General features: G+C 41.0%; 1 protein-coding gene across 1 annotated transcript in view; it reads left to right on the top strand.

Moving 5' to 3' along the window:
- Nucleotides 1–275: 275 nt before the first annotated feature.
- The window catches only part of CCBE1 (collagen and calcium binding EGF domains 1), a 95,858-nt gene continuing 77,088 nt past the window's right edge, over nucleotides 276–19,045 (top strand). Inside the window, exons 1-2 of the mRNA XM_059492649.1 lie at nucleotides 276–383; nucleotides 499–579. Coding sequence (XP_059348632.1) covers nucleotides 283–383; nucleotides 499–579 — 182 coding nt within the window. The 5' untranslated portion in view covers nucleotides 276–282. The remainder of the gene's footprint in view (nucleotides 384–498; nucleotides 580–19,045) is intronic.

A 19,045-nucleotide genomic window follows, 5' to 3' on the forward strand; every position in this document is an offset into this window, starting at 1 on the left:
CAGCCGGGGGGTCGGGAGCGGAGCGTGGCTTTGCGGGGCTGTGTGTTGATGTCCCCTCACTCCCTCCGCACATCTGCCGCGACCCTGACACATCTGGCCGCCGCCCCGCCGCGGGGCAGCATCTGCCGGCACATCTGGGCGCGCGCGGCCCCTCCCCGCGGGCACATCTGTCGGCGGCGGGGGGCGGCCCCGCGGCGGGGCGGGAGGAGCGCGGGTCGGCGCAGCCCCGCCGCCGGCCGGGGCGGGCAGAGCCGGCGCGGCGCGGAGGGGAGCGACGGCCCGATGGGGCGGCCGGCCGGCAGCCTGGCCCCGCTCCGGCTGCTGCTGCTCCTGGCGCTGGGACACGCCTGGACCTACCGGGAGGAGCCGCAGGACGGCGACAGGTGGGTGTTGCGATAGCGAGGCTGCTTCTGTGCGTGTCCTCCCCATCTACCACCTTCTTTTTCCTTTTTCCTACCCTGCGGGGTTTTTTTAATACTCCGACTCCCCGCCTTGCAGGGAGGTTTGCTCCGAGAACAAAATCGCCACCACCCGGTACCCCTGCCTGAAGCCCACGGGAGAGCTCACCACCTGCTTCAGGTGAGCGCCGCAGCCGCGGAGGACCCGGGCAGAGGGGGCGCGGGGCTCACGCGTGTCCCGGCTGGGGACTCCCTGCCCGCGGGGAAGGCGGGGGGGACACACGCGTATGAGTGTCAGAGGCAGGGACGGCAGCTGTGCCAGCTGTTTGTCTCCCCCCTGCTCTGTGCTAGCCCACCCGGCGTTCCCACGACCCCGTGGACCGCGAGCAGGTAACTTGGTCACATCCCTCCCGCGTTCCGCATCTCCCCTGGCAAGTCCTGCGGCTGTCCCAGGGAAGGGTTTTGGTAACTCGCTGCAAACGTCACCTCTGAGACATCGCTGGAGAGAGAGGGCGCGTATGGTTCTCGTTGCTGTACCGAAGCCACAGACAGTTTTTGATACGGTGAGAGAGGCTTCCTCTGTCCTGAGTGTCCGGGACCACATGGGAGCTACAGCTGCATCAGTTACAGGATAATCAGCGAGATCGTCTGGATTTGTGCTTCACAAAACGTATCTGAAGTTAGGTAGATTAATCACTCTCAGAATGGGTAACTTCTTCAGCAATGGGGTAGAAATGCAGCAGAGGCCTCTGAAATTAAGTAAGATGAATCTAACCACGAGTTTTCATTTTTCAGCTATGTGTTTGAGAAACATAATCTATTTAATGATGATAGCTGTCCAGAACTGTCAGTAACTGACAGTGGATGTGCTTTTTTGAAGAGCTGTACACAAAGTATGAGCACATACCTATCCCTTCACTGATGCCCTCAGGTTAGCCTCATCCCCACAGATGAGATGTTTCATGTATGAAAGCTGCTTCTTATGAGAGGCTGCTTTGTGGAGGCAACTGTGCTCTGCCTGTGTGTGTATGCTTGTGTGTGACAAGGAGCCACTTCTGTACACCAAAAATACAGTAACACATGTAGAAAGTGTTACAGAGAGTGTCCATCTCTTCAGAGAGTGTCTATCTCTTCTGTTTGGCATTAGTTCCAAGGAGCTGTAGACAAACATTGCAGCAGTGCTGTCCCTCTCCCATGCTCTCGGGCTTGTTCATGCCCTCTGGCAGACATGGACTCCTGGGACAGTGTCCTGCCACTGCCCAGTTCTTAGGAGCATTAGCTTCTCCCCAGTCCCTGGGAAGGGCTGTGCGGGGAATGGAGACCACCCTTCCCTGCATCCCTTATCTTCTCTCTCTCCTCTCTCTGTGAAGGTGAGGCAGAGCCCTCTTACAAGCAGCTCTGTAGCATCCAGAGGCAACACATTTTGGAGAAGGACAGTGAAGGTTTTGCAGGTTCTTGGTTGAAGCTGCAGCATTTCTCTGGTTTGGGGGCAGAGCACTGGGGTGGACAAGACAGTTCTGAGGGGGGAGTTACTGATTGAAGAAGGCAGAGTGGGAGCTGCATAACACAGTACACACATGACCATCCTCCTCCTTTGTACGTGTCCCAAAATCCGTCTGAGGAAAGTGATTCTGCTTTGTGTGTGACAGAGGAGGACTACACAGGCTCCACTGGCAGCTATGGACCACTGTGCAAAGAAAGCAGGACTCTGTCCAGCTGCCAATTCCCACTTCTTTCATCCTTCCTGAGGTATTTCTGACCTTTGGGCTCTGGTTGTGACAGGCCTCCCTCCCCAGCTCTCCCTCTGCACAATCCCAAGCGATTTTCACTGTCCCAAATCAGCACAGTCTGTGTGGATGAGAATTTGGAAATTGCTGCATTGACTTCTTGGTTGTTTTAGTTCAAGCACTTTCTGTATCTGTGACTTCCAAGTCTCCCTTGCTTTAAAAAAGAAAAAAAATCCATTTCTGTGTAATCATGTCTTTTTAAGGTTTAACCTTTAGGCTTGGGTGAGAGCTCCATTCCTCACCCTGCAAGGTGTCCTTCATGAGAGATGCACAAGAGCAGGAGAGCAACTCTGAGAGGGAGCAGCTCTGCACCGAGCACAGACCTGAGCTGGCAGTCCTGCCCCTCGGAGCTGTGGCGTGCCCTGGCAAGGACCTGCAGCATCACCCGCCCCAGGTGGTGAACCCCAGGGGCACCCCACTGCTCCTGGTAGCAAGGTGTGCCCTCAGCAGGCACGTGGGATAACCCTTGGCAGAACACATTTTAATGTAAGATTCATTAATACTTTGAGGTTGAGGCTGTTAACAAGACAACAGGAAACTTGCAAGTGTTGACTAATCCTGTGGTGCCTCAAGGCAGATTTTGTTTCATAGGACATTCAGGAGCTTAAGGATTCAGTTTTCATCTCTGGAATGACAACCAGCTCTTAAAGAACTTCAGCTTGGTAGAAACTCAGCTGTGGGTTTTAGGAGCTTTCACTCCAGGTTTCAGATAAACTTGATTTTGCTGTTCTATAGTTTATTCTTACAACACTTCATTTTTTATCTTCCTACACATCTTTATTACAGTATTTCATAATGACAATAGTTATGTAATTTATGTACATTGTTAGAGGTAGATAACAGGATAGTTAATGTCAGCTTCTATTTACTATTAGCAGACACACCTAACTTATTTTCTAGGTCAAAGTACCATTTGTGTAGAAATTATACAAACTGACACAAAATTTATCATAACATATCAGGTATAAGGCAACGTGCACCACTACTGATAATTTGTTGTGAAATTAGTTAAATAAAATAAGGAATACATATGAAGCTAGATATCAAAATTCCTGACCAAAATGCTTGATAGAAAGTAATACCATCCTTTTATTCCTCCTGCTGGAATTTATTATGAAAATCAGCATGTTTTTAGAGCACTTTAATAAAAATAGCATCTTTTCATCACAAAACACATTTCTTGATTTTATTTTTTTTAACCAGATTTACTTATGATTAAAGATGATCCAAGTGGAGGACAAAGCCAGAAGTGGGGCCAAGCACTGAGAATATACTGGCATTTTTCCCTGTGGTCATAGCAACCACGTACACAATCAGACATTTTTTTTCTTTTGAATGTGTGCAGTCTGGCCCTTGGTTTAGTTTGATTTGTGATTTTTTTTATATGTCCTCTGTATTTGTTTTCATAAGAGTACAAAAGAACAGATGCAAAAAGAAGAGGGAGCTTATACAAAATCTTTTGTGTGGAAATCTCATTTAAACTTTTGTATGTAACTGCACAAAGTACCCAGTACTGATGTCCCCATCAGGTAGGTATGGAGAGGAATTTCTGCAGATTTATTGATAGCAGTATGGTCCAATAAGACTTTGAAATCCTACTGTATACCAAATTAATCAAATTTTAGGAAATTTGGGCAGCATGAGAATATGAAGCCTCACTGCCTTGTTACTCTTCTCCAGTTTGGATGTGATGTTAACCTATTTCACTCTCATACAGACTTTGTTGGCATAAAAAAATACACAAATTGCATTTTTCTCCAGTGCCTGTGACAATTCAGTTTGTGCATCCTTGCAGTAGTACTTTCATTACATTCCTTCCTTCATTTCCGTTTTAAACAGTTCTTCTGCATGTTTTGCTCTGGTCCAGACAGAAAAGCAGCATCTGGGGCAGGTATTTCCTTGCTTCATCATGAGTGTGGACCTGTGTTCCCACAAGGGAGTGGTAGTGGTTATGTCACTTCCAAATTCAGGAGGATCAACATCTAATCTGGTACAATTTATTAATTGCAGTTTCTCCCTTCTTAAAAACCAACAAGCGTGATTGCCACAGTAACTGTTGTACATTAGGAGAGCTAAATATTTTACTCAGTTAGAATTCAGAGAGTGTAGTGAATTATTCAGAATTATTCAATATGTGTACTTAGAAACATCTTCTAGTGGGAAGCTGTTAGAAGCTGTAGGAAGATTCCAGCATGAAATGTGGGAAAACAAGAATATTTTTATTGCCTGACTATGCCATTCTCTTTGCCTACTAGACACTTAAATATTGTTGTAAGTTGACATGAAAGAAATAATCTTGCTTCTCCTCAGAAAATTTTTATAAAATGTTAAATTAAGGAAACCAACAGCCGTAAATCAGGGAGGTGAAAATTTGAACCTGGATCTGCACATCTGGGACGAACACTTTACCCATTGCCTTCATGGGCGAAGGGAAGATTTGGGGTTTCTTTTTCTTTTATTCAGATGAAACTGTTAGTCTAAATTGGTTGACAAAACTGAGTATTTTTAAAACAAGTACACTATTGACATGGTAAGAGAAATTATCCATCTTTCTCTGGCATCATTGTAAGTAGTCTCCTACATTTTTTGTTGAAAATGAAGCATGCAAGGACAGGTTATACCCTAATTTTGTGTATATAGTGATGGAGACGTCCTGGTCCTTCCTTCTGCAGACCAGCAAGGAGTAAACAGTTTAGAATTAGGGTGCTGGGCACAATTCTAGCTAATGATGGTGAAATCTTTGTAAAGATGAGCCAACTCTTTATATATATCTGCAAGCAAGCTCCATGTTGAGGAACTTAAATCTTGGCTAAGAACTTAATCTGTAACTTTTTTTTAGTATTTTGCAAGCAAGGTCTTTTAAATAGGGCTAACACATTTCAGTGTAGGTTGTCAGCTTCTTCATCTGATAGTTAACAGCTACAAGTATATTGCATAAGTCCTTCCAGCACTTCAGGTTTTAAATTATGCTGTTAAAAATTGTTCTACACTTCCTAAAAAAAAGACAACTCAAATGTATTGTGAAAGAGAATGCATATATATTTATACCCTACTTTGTTCTGATGCTAAACAGAGATCACAAGCATTTCTTTTTACCCTCTTCAATGCTGATACTGCTGGTGAAGCCTACTATTTTTTATAGACTGTATAATTTTGCACATTCTTAAAAGATAAAAGTAATTGCAAAGAAGTTGGATTGTAGCTGTTCCACAAAGAGCAGTACTTTCACTAATATGCCCTTGGGGACCATATGCAATTCCTGGTTCCCAGATACTCAGCAAGCATGTAGCAGAGCTTTCCAACATGAGAAAAAATGCTGTATATAGTTTTGGAGCTTTCAGCTGGAGCAAGCAGGGATAATCTTTGGTCATCTTATCTTCTGACTTTACTTTTCATAAATTTCCTTTTTATAGTTTTTATTGCGTTTCCTCTCTGAAGTTTTGCTGACTATTCCATATCATTGAAAGAGCCCCAACTGAAATAACAGTTAAACAAGCAACTAACCTGATTAGAGCAAACTACTGCCTAGTCTCCAGTTATCTTGAAGGGAAATAAACTCCATAGTAGAATTTTGCTGAAAATGTAGAGAGAATATGATTTCAAACTTTGTATTGGTTTCAGAAAACTAAACATACAGAATATACATATATATTCACATGAAAAAAAAATCTTCCAGGGAATTGTCATCACAGGTAGAACTTTATACATATCTATGAACAAAATTTTCTTCAATACAGTACTTTTTTTCTTTTCTTGCAAAATAGTGTAGGCTACAATGGTGCCAAGAGATTCTTCTTGCTTTCCTAGATTTTTTTTCACTATTGCTTTGGAAGTAGCACCTTCAAGCTGTATGGTTCTGACTGCATTCAGCCCTGAGTTTCATTCATTTTTCTTCACTGTGATTGCCAGAGGAACAGATTGCTCATAGCTACTGAGACACATTGTGAATATCTGCTGATTAAGGGTAACACCAATGCCATACAGCTGCCTTTAGGCTTCCACACTACACTTGGGTGGCTGTGGCTTTCTGTGTAACTTTTCTGTCTCAGGTGCTAAGAATAAGAAACCAAATTATTTCTGGTTTTTGGTGATGTTAGGGACACCTGAGATCTCAGCAGATGTGGATGATATTGGCTGCAGCAGAGACTCCTGCAGCAAAACCTGGTGCTCCTGTGGGTTTCCTATGCAGTGTCTCCTCTGTACAGCCAATTCACTACAAAATGAAACAATTTAATTAATGGTCTTAAAGAACGTTGCGTAATTACTGTGAGTGGTGCTCTCAGGAACAATGTGCTAATTAAAGGATGAGGTCAGGCAAGTGGTCGTTCACATAGGCCAGGAGTTTTTGATGTTCACATCAAAGCAGTTTGGAGAATTTTAGAACTCGCAAGCCAAGAGCTTTATGATAAGTGCCCTACTTGGTGGTTTGATTGATAATGAAACCCAGGTGCTTTGCATTATGGTTTTCATCTACAGAATATAGGGTTAAATATGAACTGACTTTGCTGGCCATGTCGTCTAGCTCAGAGACTCCAGACAAACAAAATAGTAGCCCCAGGGCCTCCCATGCCTGATACGAAATAGGTAATAAAAATAGGCCGCCAAAGGGAGCATGACGTTTGTAATTATCTTAAGTATTGTATATGTTTCCTAAGGTCGGGCTGTTTTGTCCTTAAAAAAGTGATTGTAGTCTCTCCTACTAACAGCAGGATGTTATTAATACTTGTATTACTGCTCCCATTGTGGTAGACACCCATTGAGCTGAGTTGTGCTGTACTGATTGCAGACAAAACAGGCAAGACAGAAAAGGCAGGAATGGAAGGATAAAGATATGGAGCAGCAGTGAAGAGAAAGGACAAAACACCCAGGGGCATGGAGCAAGCAGAAAAAAGAACTGATTCAGCCATAAAAAGACAAAAATTCTGTCTTTGTGGTGGTTTGTGTGACAGATATGTGTGTGACAGAAGGGAGGCAATCACTCCCCAAAGAAGTATAATTTAAATGCTCCCAGGCTTCTATTTAAGTTGAACCCATAAAAACAAAACATCAGCCAAAATCAGACAAAAACCCACACGCACGCACTCCTGGGAGGATTCCTGTTCTCCCAGCTAGATTTGGAGCTAAGCTACAGGCCCTGATGCATCTTCCCTTGACAGCCTCTCCCCTTCCTTCCTTCCTCAGTCTGGAAAATCTCTCTCCCTCTCTGTCCCTCTCTGTAAATTGTGTGTCTGTGCAGGGGCAGGAGGGACAACTTACAGGCAGATATTTAAATTTCCCTTTCAGTCCTTCCTCTGTTCAGATTGCCTGTGTTCCTTGTCATAGCAAAGAGGTTTTTTGGAAGAAGTTAAGCATGAAATATTTAAGGTACCTGTGGAAAAGTAGATCAGGCTTTTAAGGTACCTGTGGAAAAGTAGATCAGGCTAAAGATCCCAGGTAAAACAGGATTGCCCATATTCTGCTGTGAAAACCATTGCCCAGTACAAAGAACGTGTGAGCAACAGGGTTTTTGAACTGTTTTGCTGTGCAGTTCTGTTTTTCTGTCATTGCATGTGTGGAAGGGAAATTACTGTATGTGGGGAACAAGGTCACACGAAGCAGGTATAAGGGAGGTGCCTGATGTTGATGTACAGTAAGCAGTTACCCTGTACCTGGGATAGATCTCATTTCAGATTATGCTCACTCTTGTGCAGTGCTGGTCATTTGGGCAGGTGTGATTTTGGGGTTGTGGTGACTTTTGGGATTGTGGTGAATTCTCACAGTCTTGAGTTTAATATTTTGGTTTTGCCTCCACCCCAGTGCCCTGAGTCCTGAGATGACTTTTGCCTCAAAGTGTGAGTCACTGCTGAGTGCTCAGTACCCATGTCACTCCACCTGGAGCTGTTGGGGATGGCACAGGGCTTTGTCATGAGCCAGTGACAGGGAGATGGGTCTCTCCTCTCTGGAGACCTTGTGTTGCTTACATCTCATACATATGGATCACTCCAGGGTTCCTCTTTTTGATTGTGCCCACCAGCCCAAATAAGCAAAGCTGACTTTGATTTGCAGTAAAAAATTGCTTTCCCCAAAGTCTGCTCAGATTTTTTTTTTTAATGTGTTGTCCATTTTCTGCTTGCTTGGTTTCAGTTTTCAAACTAATAGGAGCTTCTTTTATAAACTAACAGTAGCAAATGTCACCCTGCTGCTCAACTTTGCCAGTTCTTCTATGTGGTTCCAATTGTAAGCAGAAACAATGGAAAGCAGAATCCATGCAGTCCTGACTTGATTTCTTCTTGGCCTAGTAAAAAAAAAATTTGTTTGCATCTCCGTGAGAGTAGCTCTGTTTAACAGTTGAGGAGAAAAACAATTTCTCTTTTAGACAGTAATCTCAGAGCTTAGTGTTTGGAAAATCCTTCTCCCTTAAAGAGTGTTTTCCATTGTGTTGTGTTGATTTCATTGCTGATCCTGGTTCAAAAAATGAAGTACAAGACCATCAAGCATTTAGCATACATCCAGCTATTGTAAATAATTTCTTCTGAGTTTCTTTGTTAGTTTCAAGCTCTAACCACATTCATTTTAATTGACAATCTGTGCTGTAATTGAAATGAGGTGAAATACACAGTGTTTGTACTAACTGTATTAATTTTAGCAGCCACTTAGTAGTAAACACACATTAAACAGAATTCTTCTCCTTCCTTTTCAAATGGACTGGGAGATAAAGTGGTGTAGACATAGTGTTTTAAGTGAGAAAGAGAGGCAAAATCTAAGCTATAATCCAAGTTTTTAAGTGGATGGTTTTTGGAAAAATGAATAAGCATAAGTCAATGGCAAGTTGTTGTAGAGTGTGAGTTTTGAGAAATATAAAACAATATTCATCTGGGGTAGAAAACATATTATTTATCTTTCTAGGGAAAAATTATTGGTGCATAGCTTCCAGCATAAAGCAGGAGTGTTCATGTTGGCTTCATTATCTCATTATCAACTGTAAAGGAGGAAGGTTGAACCACCTAATTCTCTGTAACAAAGTGTGCATGTCCAAGAAGTTGTAGGGCACAGTCTTCAAAATGGATGAAGAAATACATAAAGTATTATCATATCTCATGAGAAATGGATGAATGCTGAAAATATAGAAATTTGTGAAAGTACATCCAAGAAAAAAGTGTGCTCAGAACTCTGTATAAGAGAGAGAAAATTACTTTATTGGATGCATTTTTTCTTTGTAAATAACTTCCTGCCCAGAGTTCCAGTGTCTTTGCGGAATGTTAATATTTCTGTGATCAGATTCAACACTTTAAATGTATGTTGTAAACCGGACATCTTGCCTACTTAATAAGATGTTATTATCATACTCAATTTTCACTAAAGAGTTTATTATCATAGCTGCACCAAAATTGTGGTGTCATTTCCTAAACACTGCTCTCTGGAATTCTGACAAAACCCCTTCATTTAGAGATTATTGCCTTGGAGAGTTGAAACAAAAATAGCCAAAGGGAAAATTATTTAATCTTTAAAACGTTATATGTGCAAAGAGGGAAAAAACAGGAGAAAACAGGGTTTGGTAGTTTATTGGTAGTTCTTAGTGATTGAGAGCTGGAGGTTGAGAAAGAGGCTTGAGGGACCAGGACTAGAGCTACTGTTTGGTAAGTGCTTAATCCTACTGGGAATATGTGCTTTTAACTGCAGCTTCCTGAGGCAGGAATAAGGAGCAGTGGGAGACAGACAATGCTGGCAGCCTGGGCTGATCTTTGGAATTCTGTAGCATGATGAACCCAGCTGCTGGTCTGCACAGTGGCCTGGACAGTCTAAGGGCAAGTGGTGCCTCAGACTGTGACTGCTGTGGTGCCTCAGACACTGATTTCTTGATGTATTACTTAATGGGCTGCTTGTATGCAAATAGTATGTTTGCTTAGGCAGTTGTATGAAGGTTATTTTGATGCATATTTGAATTTTAAAATCTTATTAGGGTTTTTTTATTTGTTTTGTTTTCCTGAGGAAAGTGTATGCCTACTCTCCTGGACAGATAAGGAGCCTATTGCAAATAGATCATTGTGGGGGCTTTGTGGTTTTGGGTTGGTTTTTTTTTTGGTTTTTTTTTTTTTTTGTTGTTTTGTTCTGTTTTGTTTTGTTTTGTTTTGTTTTGTTTTGTTTTGTTGTTTGGTTTCGTTTGGGACTTTTTGCTTCTCTGTTTTTTTGGAGTTTTTTTGTTTCTTTGTTTAGTTTGTGAGTTTGTTTCGTTTGTGGGGGTTAGTTTGTTTTTAATTTAATGGGGTTTGGGTTTTTTTTAGAGTTTTCATGCAAAAGTATTCATTTCAAGCTCTTCTCATTTTAAAATTAAGAAACATAAAATGGAATGGGGAATGTAATTAGAAATAGAGAATGTGGGATTCATTTTAATTCTACCTTATCCTGCTCACCTTCTAGCTTGTCTAGTAGCAAACCAGAAGATACTGGACATGCTACTTCAAAGAGTGTTGCCCTGCTCAGTGTCACACTTCAGTTCCCTACATTTCTAACTTCCATCAATGCACAGTAAATTAGGGATGACAGAGGGAATTGGGACAATCTGACACTTCCCAATTTTCAGATATTTCTGTTCGGAGTCCACTTTAGGAGTTCAGGCACCAGTTCTTTTCAGTGTTTATGGTCAATGAGGAGAAAGGGAAAGCTTGCTTCACAGCAGGCTAACATAATATTTCCTCTTAGTTTTAGAACTTAAAGAGAAATGGAACTTTTGCTGTCATATAACCTCAGCAAAGAGCTTTTTGCACAAGATTTTGTAAAGACAGACCTGTATTCCTGAATCTCCTCTTGGTTTGAAGTAAATTCAAAGTGCAATCAAACCTTCTCCTTGTGTTTGATCTTAAATTAGGCCCTTTTCCTGCAGAAATTTCTCTATGTGGCACAGGAGCTTAAGAACATTTTATGATTGTGTCTGCAGGACTGGCCCCTTTTCGATTTTTCTTAGAAGCTCACCTCTGTTAAACGATGTCTCTCTTGGTCTCTGCATGGGCACTAAAGAGGTTGTATGAAAAGATTTGCAGAGGTTTGCATTTCCACAGCTCTGCTGACTTCCCTGGACCTACACCAAAGTGCGTCAGTTGGGGAATTCTTCATAATTATTCTTAGCATTCCATGAAAAAAAAAAAAAAAGAATGCAGAAAGATGTTAAAGCAGATTGAATGCATCTTACCAACAAAGCGAATTCTCTGCCTGGTTTTCCAAGCAGAGATTCTTGGCCAGAGTCTTGTTTTTGCTGTTTGTTGTCCTCGCACTGACCCAGACTTGAATTTGCGGTTTTATTGACCGTGCCTGGAAGGGTCCTGGACAGTGCCCTTCCAGATTTACATCAGTGGGAGCACTGTGATCCAGGGAGGCAGCAGGGTTTAACCTTAGGAGGGCCTTGCCAAGAGTCGAGTTCTAGGTCCTGGGCTTCATTCCTCTGCTCCTCAAGGAGCTGTATCATGCCAAATTCTGCTTTCAGTTACCCACTAAAGTTCTCTATAGGATGTCAGTATTACCTAATTCTCCAGCTATAAAATGGAGGGGAAAGCCTAATTTATGCCTCACAGAGAGAGAGGCACAAAGAGAACCTGAAAGCTTATGCTGAAGATGTAGCACTCTTGTTACAGCAAAGAGGATTGTTGTAAATCAAATGTTCAAGTAACTTGTTAGACTTTTACTTTAGTGATTTGCTGTCATTTCAGTTCAACAAAATACTACTGTTCAAGATAAGAATAAAAAATGCACATTTTAAAAAGTATATTTTTTCATACCCACCAAGAGACAAATTAGATTTTTCAGATGTTTTCTTATGTTTCAAAAGCATCCAGAGTATTTCCACAGTGGGAGTAAGCTAATGGTACATCACTGGAACATCTCCAGTGAAAATAACTGTGACAGAGTGAAAATAGCAGTAGAAAACAAGTAGTCAGGAACAACAATGGCAAAAATACACATATATTTATTTATACATCCTTGTTTGCAGTATAGACCTCTGGATATTTTTAAATACCAGTAAAAGTAGACCTCAAACATTTTCATTGACCTTACAGTCATTACACTTACAAGTAGTTCCAATGAAAAGAAAACTCCTCCAAGAAATTTTCCTCAAGGACTTGACAAAGATTTAATACAGGACAAATATATATTCAGGATGGAATTAGAGGGAAAAGTTTCCTGTGTTCAGATTCCTCTTAATTGTGTATTAGGTCTGAAGATCCTGGCTGTATTCCATATTGTTCCATTTATTGCTTGCCTCTGTAAGGCTCCTCTTTTGGAAGAAAGAACCAAACAAATCTAGCAACCCTTTTATTAAATGCCATCTTGACCTTGCTTCCTGGAAATATAATGGCCCAAAGGATGAAAAATTACAGCAAGTGTTTATTACTGAAATCCAGTCTCAGTTGTAAGAAGATTAAGTGTTTCAAAAGATTTAATATCCTGCCTGCTTCAATGGGATGCATGTGGAAAAGAGCTGCAAAGCAGCAGAGAACTGGAAATGGCTGTGTGATGTCTTGCTCTGTAGGCATGTGGTTGATATTTGTGGGAAATGCTTGAGAACATAAGTTTTAGAATTGATCCTAACCACATCCCAATTTCCCTATCAGGCTGCTGTGGGGAAGACTTGAACCATGTATCCTTACATCATCCCAAACTATCTGATGACAATGCAGAGATAAGAAGAGACTCCCAAAATATGGGTTTGGAAGTTGAGTGTCAATTTGGTGTTTTGCAGCAGGATATCAATATCTGAACGAAAAGCTACCTTAATCCTGATTTATTTGGAAGGAAAAATGTAGTACCTAAGCCCATTTGTATGTATGAAAAAGTTTGTTGATGAGGAAGGTTTATTTGGAGAAGCAGAGTCTTGGTAAATAGAGAAGTAGATGCTAGCTTCTATTAGAAATAAGTTTTATTTTTAAATGGACTAAACAGCAGATTTTAAATCATTCCAAGTTTTTCCTTATTCCCGGAGACAAAATGAAGTTGTTTGTCTTTGGAGATGCTTTTCTGTCTTTTACTGCTGTATTGTAGGAAAACATTCCCCACTTGAAAGACTCTCTGAGACATTTCGTGATACCTTTATGAAATGTAGCTTAGTTTATTGGGCAGAACATTTCTTTTGCAGCCCTTCCTGAAATACAAGTTTTATGAGCAGATGCAAGATGTTTTTCATTATTTGGTAGCAGATACATAGAGCACTGCAGATTATCTGCCTGCTTTACTCAGACTAAATGCACATCTTTGGAAGACTTTGAGAGTCACAGACACCTGCTGCCTTTGGTTTGCATTTTTTCATACTGATTTTCATACAACTTCATTTTATAAATTTCCTTCTTAAAGAGTAAATTTTCCACAATGTATTTTTGTGTTAACTACTCTGAGGTAATTCATAGGCTACATTTGGATGTTTCACCATTCCCTTTGTAAAGTCAATGTTTAGATGGAGGATTAGCCACCCTGAGGTTTTCCTTTTACAGTATAGGGCTGAAAACCATAACAAAAAGAAATTATTTATAAACTTACCATCTCAGCTCTTGAAGTTAGAAAGATTCTGACAATCTTTTAGCTGTCTGCAATGGCAAAGTATGAATTCACTTGGAAGAAATTTAGCCTGAGATACGACAGCGTGTACACATAAAAATGGTACATAAATTAATCTCTCATCCAAGTGACCATGAATACTTTGTGTTTGGGTTTAATGCCTGTGTGCAAAAAATTTAGCTAGAGTCAAAACCAGTTTTGTATCACTAGTGCAAACTGGACATAGTTCAATTGGATTTGATTGAACTTCTCTAGATTTATGCTGCTTTAAATAATGGTGAAAGTAAGATTTCATCCCTGAAATTCAACTTTTGTGAGGTCTCCCTGTTCCCATCAGGATGAAGCAATTTGATTGTATTTAACAATGAATCATCTAACTCAGCAATTGCAGTGTATGAGCAATTAAGTTCTGGTTTTTTAGAACTCTTCTGTCTCACCATAGATTTTTAAAGTTATTTTTGATTGTTGGTTATGCAGGATTAAAGGAAAAAAACAGCAAGAGAAAAAGCCCCAACAAAAACCTAGCAAAACCCAGGTTTCTTGCACAATTTGTTTGGCTGATCTGCACTTCTGGCTGCTTCTAAATAAATAAATAACATGTATGAAATTATTCTAAAAAGTTGGAAATCCTCAATGAACTAGTGTATCTTCACTAAAACAAATGAGACTTTGCATTTTTAGCCCTGTCATGTCAAGATCAGTGTAAGTTTATTCTCAGCCCTGTGATGCCCTAAGAGATGGATGATCAAACCATTTGGATGCTTCAACACATTAAATTTGGTAGGAGTTCAATGCCTGTGTATCATCTGCCTGTGATCAAGTAAAAGGTAGATGGAACAAAAGAATTGAGAGGGAGCAGTTAATCCTGATATGTGGTAGAACTTTTCAACTTACTGATGTGAAAAACAAAACAAAACCAACAAGTCACAAATATAATTTTAGAATGTGATCAAGTCTGTTCAATACCTTCGTCAAGTAAAATAGGAGGATACTCTGTATTCCCTCACCTTTCCATCACTTTCTTGGTTCACTGAATTCTCCTGCATTTATCAACATCTCTGAACTGCAGAGAGTAGAAAAGAGACTTGATTTTAAGGTTGAGTCTGCTCCTTCCAGATGCCAAGGCAGAGCATACTCTCTCTTTTCCCTTGTTAATTATCCAGAAGGCTCAGCAGTGGCCTTTGTTACAGGTCTGATTTTTTTGCATTCCTAACTGTGCCATTTTAACTCATGAAGTTTTGTGTAGATCCCTGCAAAGCTGCCTCAAAATTTTCTTTTTTATTTGCTTGCAAATACCATAATTTTGCTGAAACAGTGCAGCAAGTAAGCAGAGAGATGGAAAACACTTCAGGAGTCTGGGGAGAGTGTGTAAGTCTGCCAAAGCAGGAATTGGATATGCCCAGGAGGGAAGGCCCACCAGCATCAGAACATGGCAGGATTACATTGTCCCTGTTCCATGCTGTGTGACATGGTACCATGCCGTGAGTCTGAAAGGAAATTAAAGACATGGATCTGATCATAAATGTAAAACTGCATTTGTGATTTTGATTTTTAACAGAAAATTAATTGTGGGTAATTTTTTCTGGGACACGTAGATTTGGAAATGTAGAGATGCAGGACAAGCGTCCCTGAAAACACTAGTCTGTCATGGCAGTGACAAGGAAAAAGCCCATTAATTTGAATAAATAAGGGGAGAATTATGTCTTTGAAAACTTTGGTCTTCTTGTTAGAATTCTGAGAAAATCATAGTGCTTTCCCTGGGGCATCCAGAACTGTGAGGAGGTGCTCTGAAGTGCTCCTTGTTCTGTCATCTGAGAACAGCCAAAGTATATGCATCACAGGGGAGACAACTGCATGTTCCGTCTGCTTCAGAGATGTCATTCTAGTCAGAATTTCTTCAGTGTTTTCTTAGAGGAATATATTCAGTTGCTGGAATGTTTGTGCTTTTCTAACACTCTTGCGTGGTGGATCATCGCCTCTGGTACTTAAATGTCTGGAAATGAGAGAAAATAAATAGTGGTCTAAACTTGGCAGCAATTGATCCCCAACAGGGATTACCTAAACCATTTGCTGTTCTGTGTATCCTTTAAACAGACAGCCTGTTGTAAGTAAAATAGATTTATCTGGTCTAATGGGAGTGTTGGGGCAATTCTCTCTTTAAGGAGATGGCACTGCAAATGAGAAGCTTAGCAGCTGGGCAAGGCACAGGGGGAAAGGTTTGGTTACTGGACAACCAGGAACTGGAAATAAGAATGTCAAGTGTGGTGCCACAGTCTGCGTGGTGAAGTCTTTTCAGTAGTTGTGAGAAATTTTTAATACTACTGTGCAAACCCTTGACAAGACCTCAGCTGGAAGAATAATTGGTTCATTAACTTGCAAGGATGAGGAGGCATACCTGGCACAAGGCTTTCAGAAACATGGACAGCCTGATGGCAAGAGGGAAGTGGTCTAGAGATGGAAAGAAGCAATAACCCTCTTGGAAAGGTAGAAGGCACTCCTAGTTTAAAAATGATGTATTTATTTGAGTGACAATGAGTACTAAGCTTGAAGACATGGGTCTTGTTAGATATAGTGCCATATTCATGTGAAAAACAAATCTTCTGGATTTGGAACTGGTTTTCATGGGAAATTCTGGACATGCTGATGACAGCTTGCAGATATCTTTATGCAAGAACCAGCTTAGAGCTGCCTTCCTTCTACTGCATAGCTCAGACACTTTCACTAGCCATCAAAACTGTGTCTTTATATGTGCCATGTAGCCAACTATCTAGTGGCCACGCTGAGCCAGGGTATTCCCAGCTTTCATGGGAAATGCCAGTGCCACCTTTAGATGTCAGAAACCAGCAGCCCCCTGTGGTCCTGCTTGCTCCAGCCTGGAGGTGTTTTGTGTCAGCACAAGCAGGCTGCTTGGGACACCAGCTCAACCCCTCACACTTGCACCCGTACCTGTGGTTCTACCACTGATTGCTTCAGCAGGATGGAAACCCTCAGGCTCACACCGTCATCCTCTGGTGCCTTAAAATCATGGGCTCCTTCCTTTTTGGCATTTTAACCTTATTGTTGAACGTGGTGGATGTGGGAAATCTTATCTCTTGTCCAAATGACTTCCATGGCTGGGCTCAACATCCTGCGATGGCGCTGCCTCTTTATGAACGTCTCCCTTGTCATTGTTAGCAGGGAACAAATATCCCTGGAAATAAACAAAACAAGGAAATATGGAAAATACTTGTTATAAACCAGAGTTGTGTTTAAACTGAAGGTTTTCCCAAGGACCTTACTAATGCACATTTAGAGCAGAGCATTCTTTGTCTAGTCCTGAATGTTGATTTTTCCTTTTGAATCCGAGCAGGATAACATGGGGAGTTTGAAATGTCAAGAGTCTCTTTCATGGATCTAAATCATGACAAGTCTTTTGTACAGAATGATTTAAAACCTGAAATGGAATTAATGTCATGACTATGCACAAATTTTTGAAAAATTAAATTTTTTATTAGTTTGCAGTATGGCATTGCACTACTTTTTGAGGGTGGGGAGAAATGTTTGAGTCTGCTTTTCTCAGTACCTGATCAACAGATTTTAACATCAATTAGACAGTATCTCCAGGGACACAGTTTTGGATAATAGCCATGATGTTGTTCAAAGAACAGAACTTTGGTCTTTATGTTGTTGTTCCAAGTGGCAGTTTTGGGATTAAATGTCTCATGACACATGTAAAAAGAAACCATTTTGTATGCCTGCTGCCTGCTCAAATCCAGCCTGGAAGTTGCTGGTACACAAGCTGGAATAGTTTGTCTTTGCTATCTTCCATTAGGAGAGTGAAGAAGTGGGTTGTCTCGTTACGGTGATTTTCAGAGATTCTCATTACTAGATAAGAAGAGAGAGAAGACTTAATCTGGAGGTTGGCTCTCCAGTGACCCTTAAAGTTGGAATAACTGAGAAAGCAGCAGTTGCACCAGTGAAAGCTGGAAGTTAACTGAGGGCTAAGAAAAGGGAGATTGTTGCTGTAAGGAGAACTGAACCGATGCCAGCAGAAAGCTGATACAGCAGCGACATGGGTGATGTTATCTCCCCAACAGTCGTGACTGCGTTCCAGAGGCTGCAGGGTCAGACCCTGGGTTTGCTTAAGGCTGCATGAAGACAAAATACATCCTTTCTGTACAACTGTAAACAGGGATCTGAAACAGGATAATTAGCATTATTACAATGAGCTCTCTGCTTTGTCAAACTTCTCAGTGTGTCTCTCATCCAAGAAGGACAGAAGAGTCTTTGAAAACATAATTTCCACTAAGTTTAAATTACTCCGTGGCCAGAAAGAAAGCGGCTATGGCTCTATTTTCCATAATTTGTAGAAATTGGTCCATCTAGATGATTTTTATCATGGGTAGGATTTTACTATTGAATGAGGATTTATAGGATGAAGTCAAGGCAAGCCTGTCCCACCCATCCACTCCACTCTCAACCCAACATTTAGAGCTGTTTTCTCACAGCCTTCTGTATTTAAGGGTCATTACCAAAAATGCCAGAGATTTTGGGGTAGATTCTGGTCTTTTTATTAGTTTTTAGGTCCTTGGGGAATGAATGAAGAACAGTGCAATCATGAGTCATGGCAGCAGGCCACCACCAAAGGCATTATGAGCATCAACAGAAAGAAGGCAAATATTGCCAAGCTTGCCATATTTGCAAGTTACTGGCACTTTCAGTCCTAGGAACAGACATAACTAATTCTTTAGAAATAGCCACCACATGAGCTGGTAACTAGTTGCCAGGAGGACTCAGGGCGCTGGAAGATTCTGGAAGAGTAATGCAGCCTCATAGGTGCTTGGTTTTGGTACATGCCATATGGTGACAATCCTGTAACTTCATATATAAAATGAACAGAATGGAAAAATTCAAGTAAATAAACAATACCAAGGGTTTGGTTTTTATCCTGATGAAATTGTTAAGTGAAATTTAGTATTCTGTGTCATTTTAACAACCTGACAAATCTTGGACCAGGAGGTACAATGAGCTAAATGAAAAGATTTCTAGAAAAGTAAAGCAATGGATTTCAGCTTGTGGGCATATTTTGGTTTTTATGTTTACTTTTCAAAAAAATTAGGATATTAATGTGATGAAGTTATGTGCTGTGGGTCAATGTGTTCCCAAATGCAATTTTGAAAGAAAACAAATCCCACACCTAAACTCCCTGAGTTTGGACAGAGGAACTTGTGGGAACACCAGCAAGCTTCACTGACACTCCAGTGCCACCGAGGAGCCAAGCCACCTTTTCAGATGGATCAGGTGGCTGGTAGTGCTTCCGATGATTGTACCCTATCTCATTCTCCAATTTTTATTTTTGCA

Source organism: Ammospiza nelsoni, chromosome Z (genome assembly GCF_027579445.1).
Source record: "Ammospiza nelsoni isolate bAmmNel1 chromosome Z, bAmmNel1.pri, whole genome shotgun sequence".
Lineage (NCBI taxonomy): Eukaryota > Metazoa > Chordata > Aves > Passeriformes > Passerellidae > Ammospiza > Ammospiza nelsoni.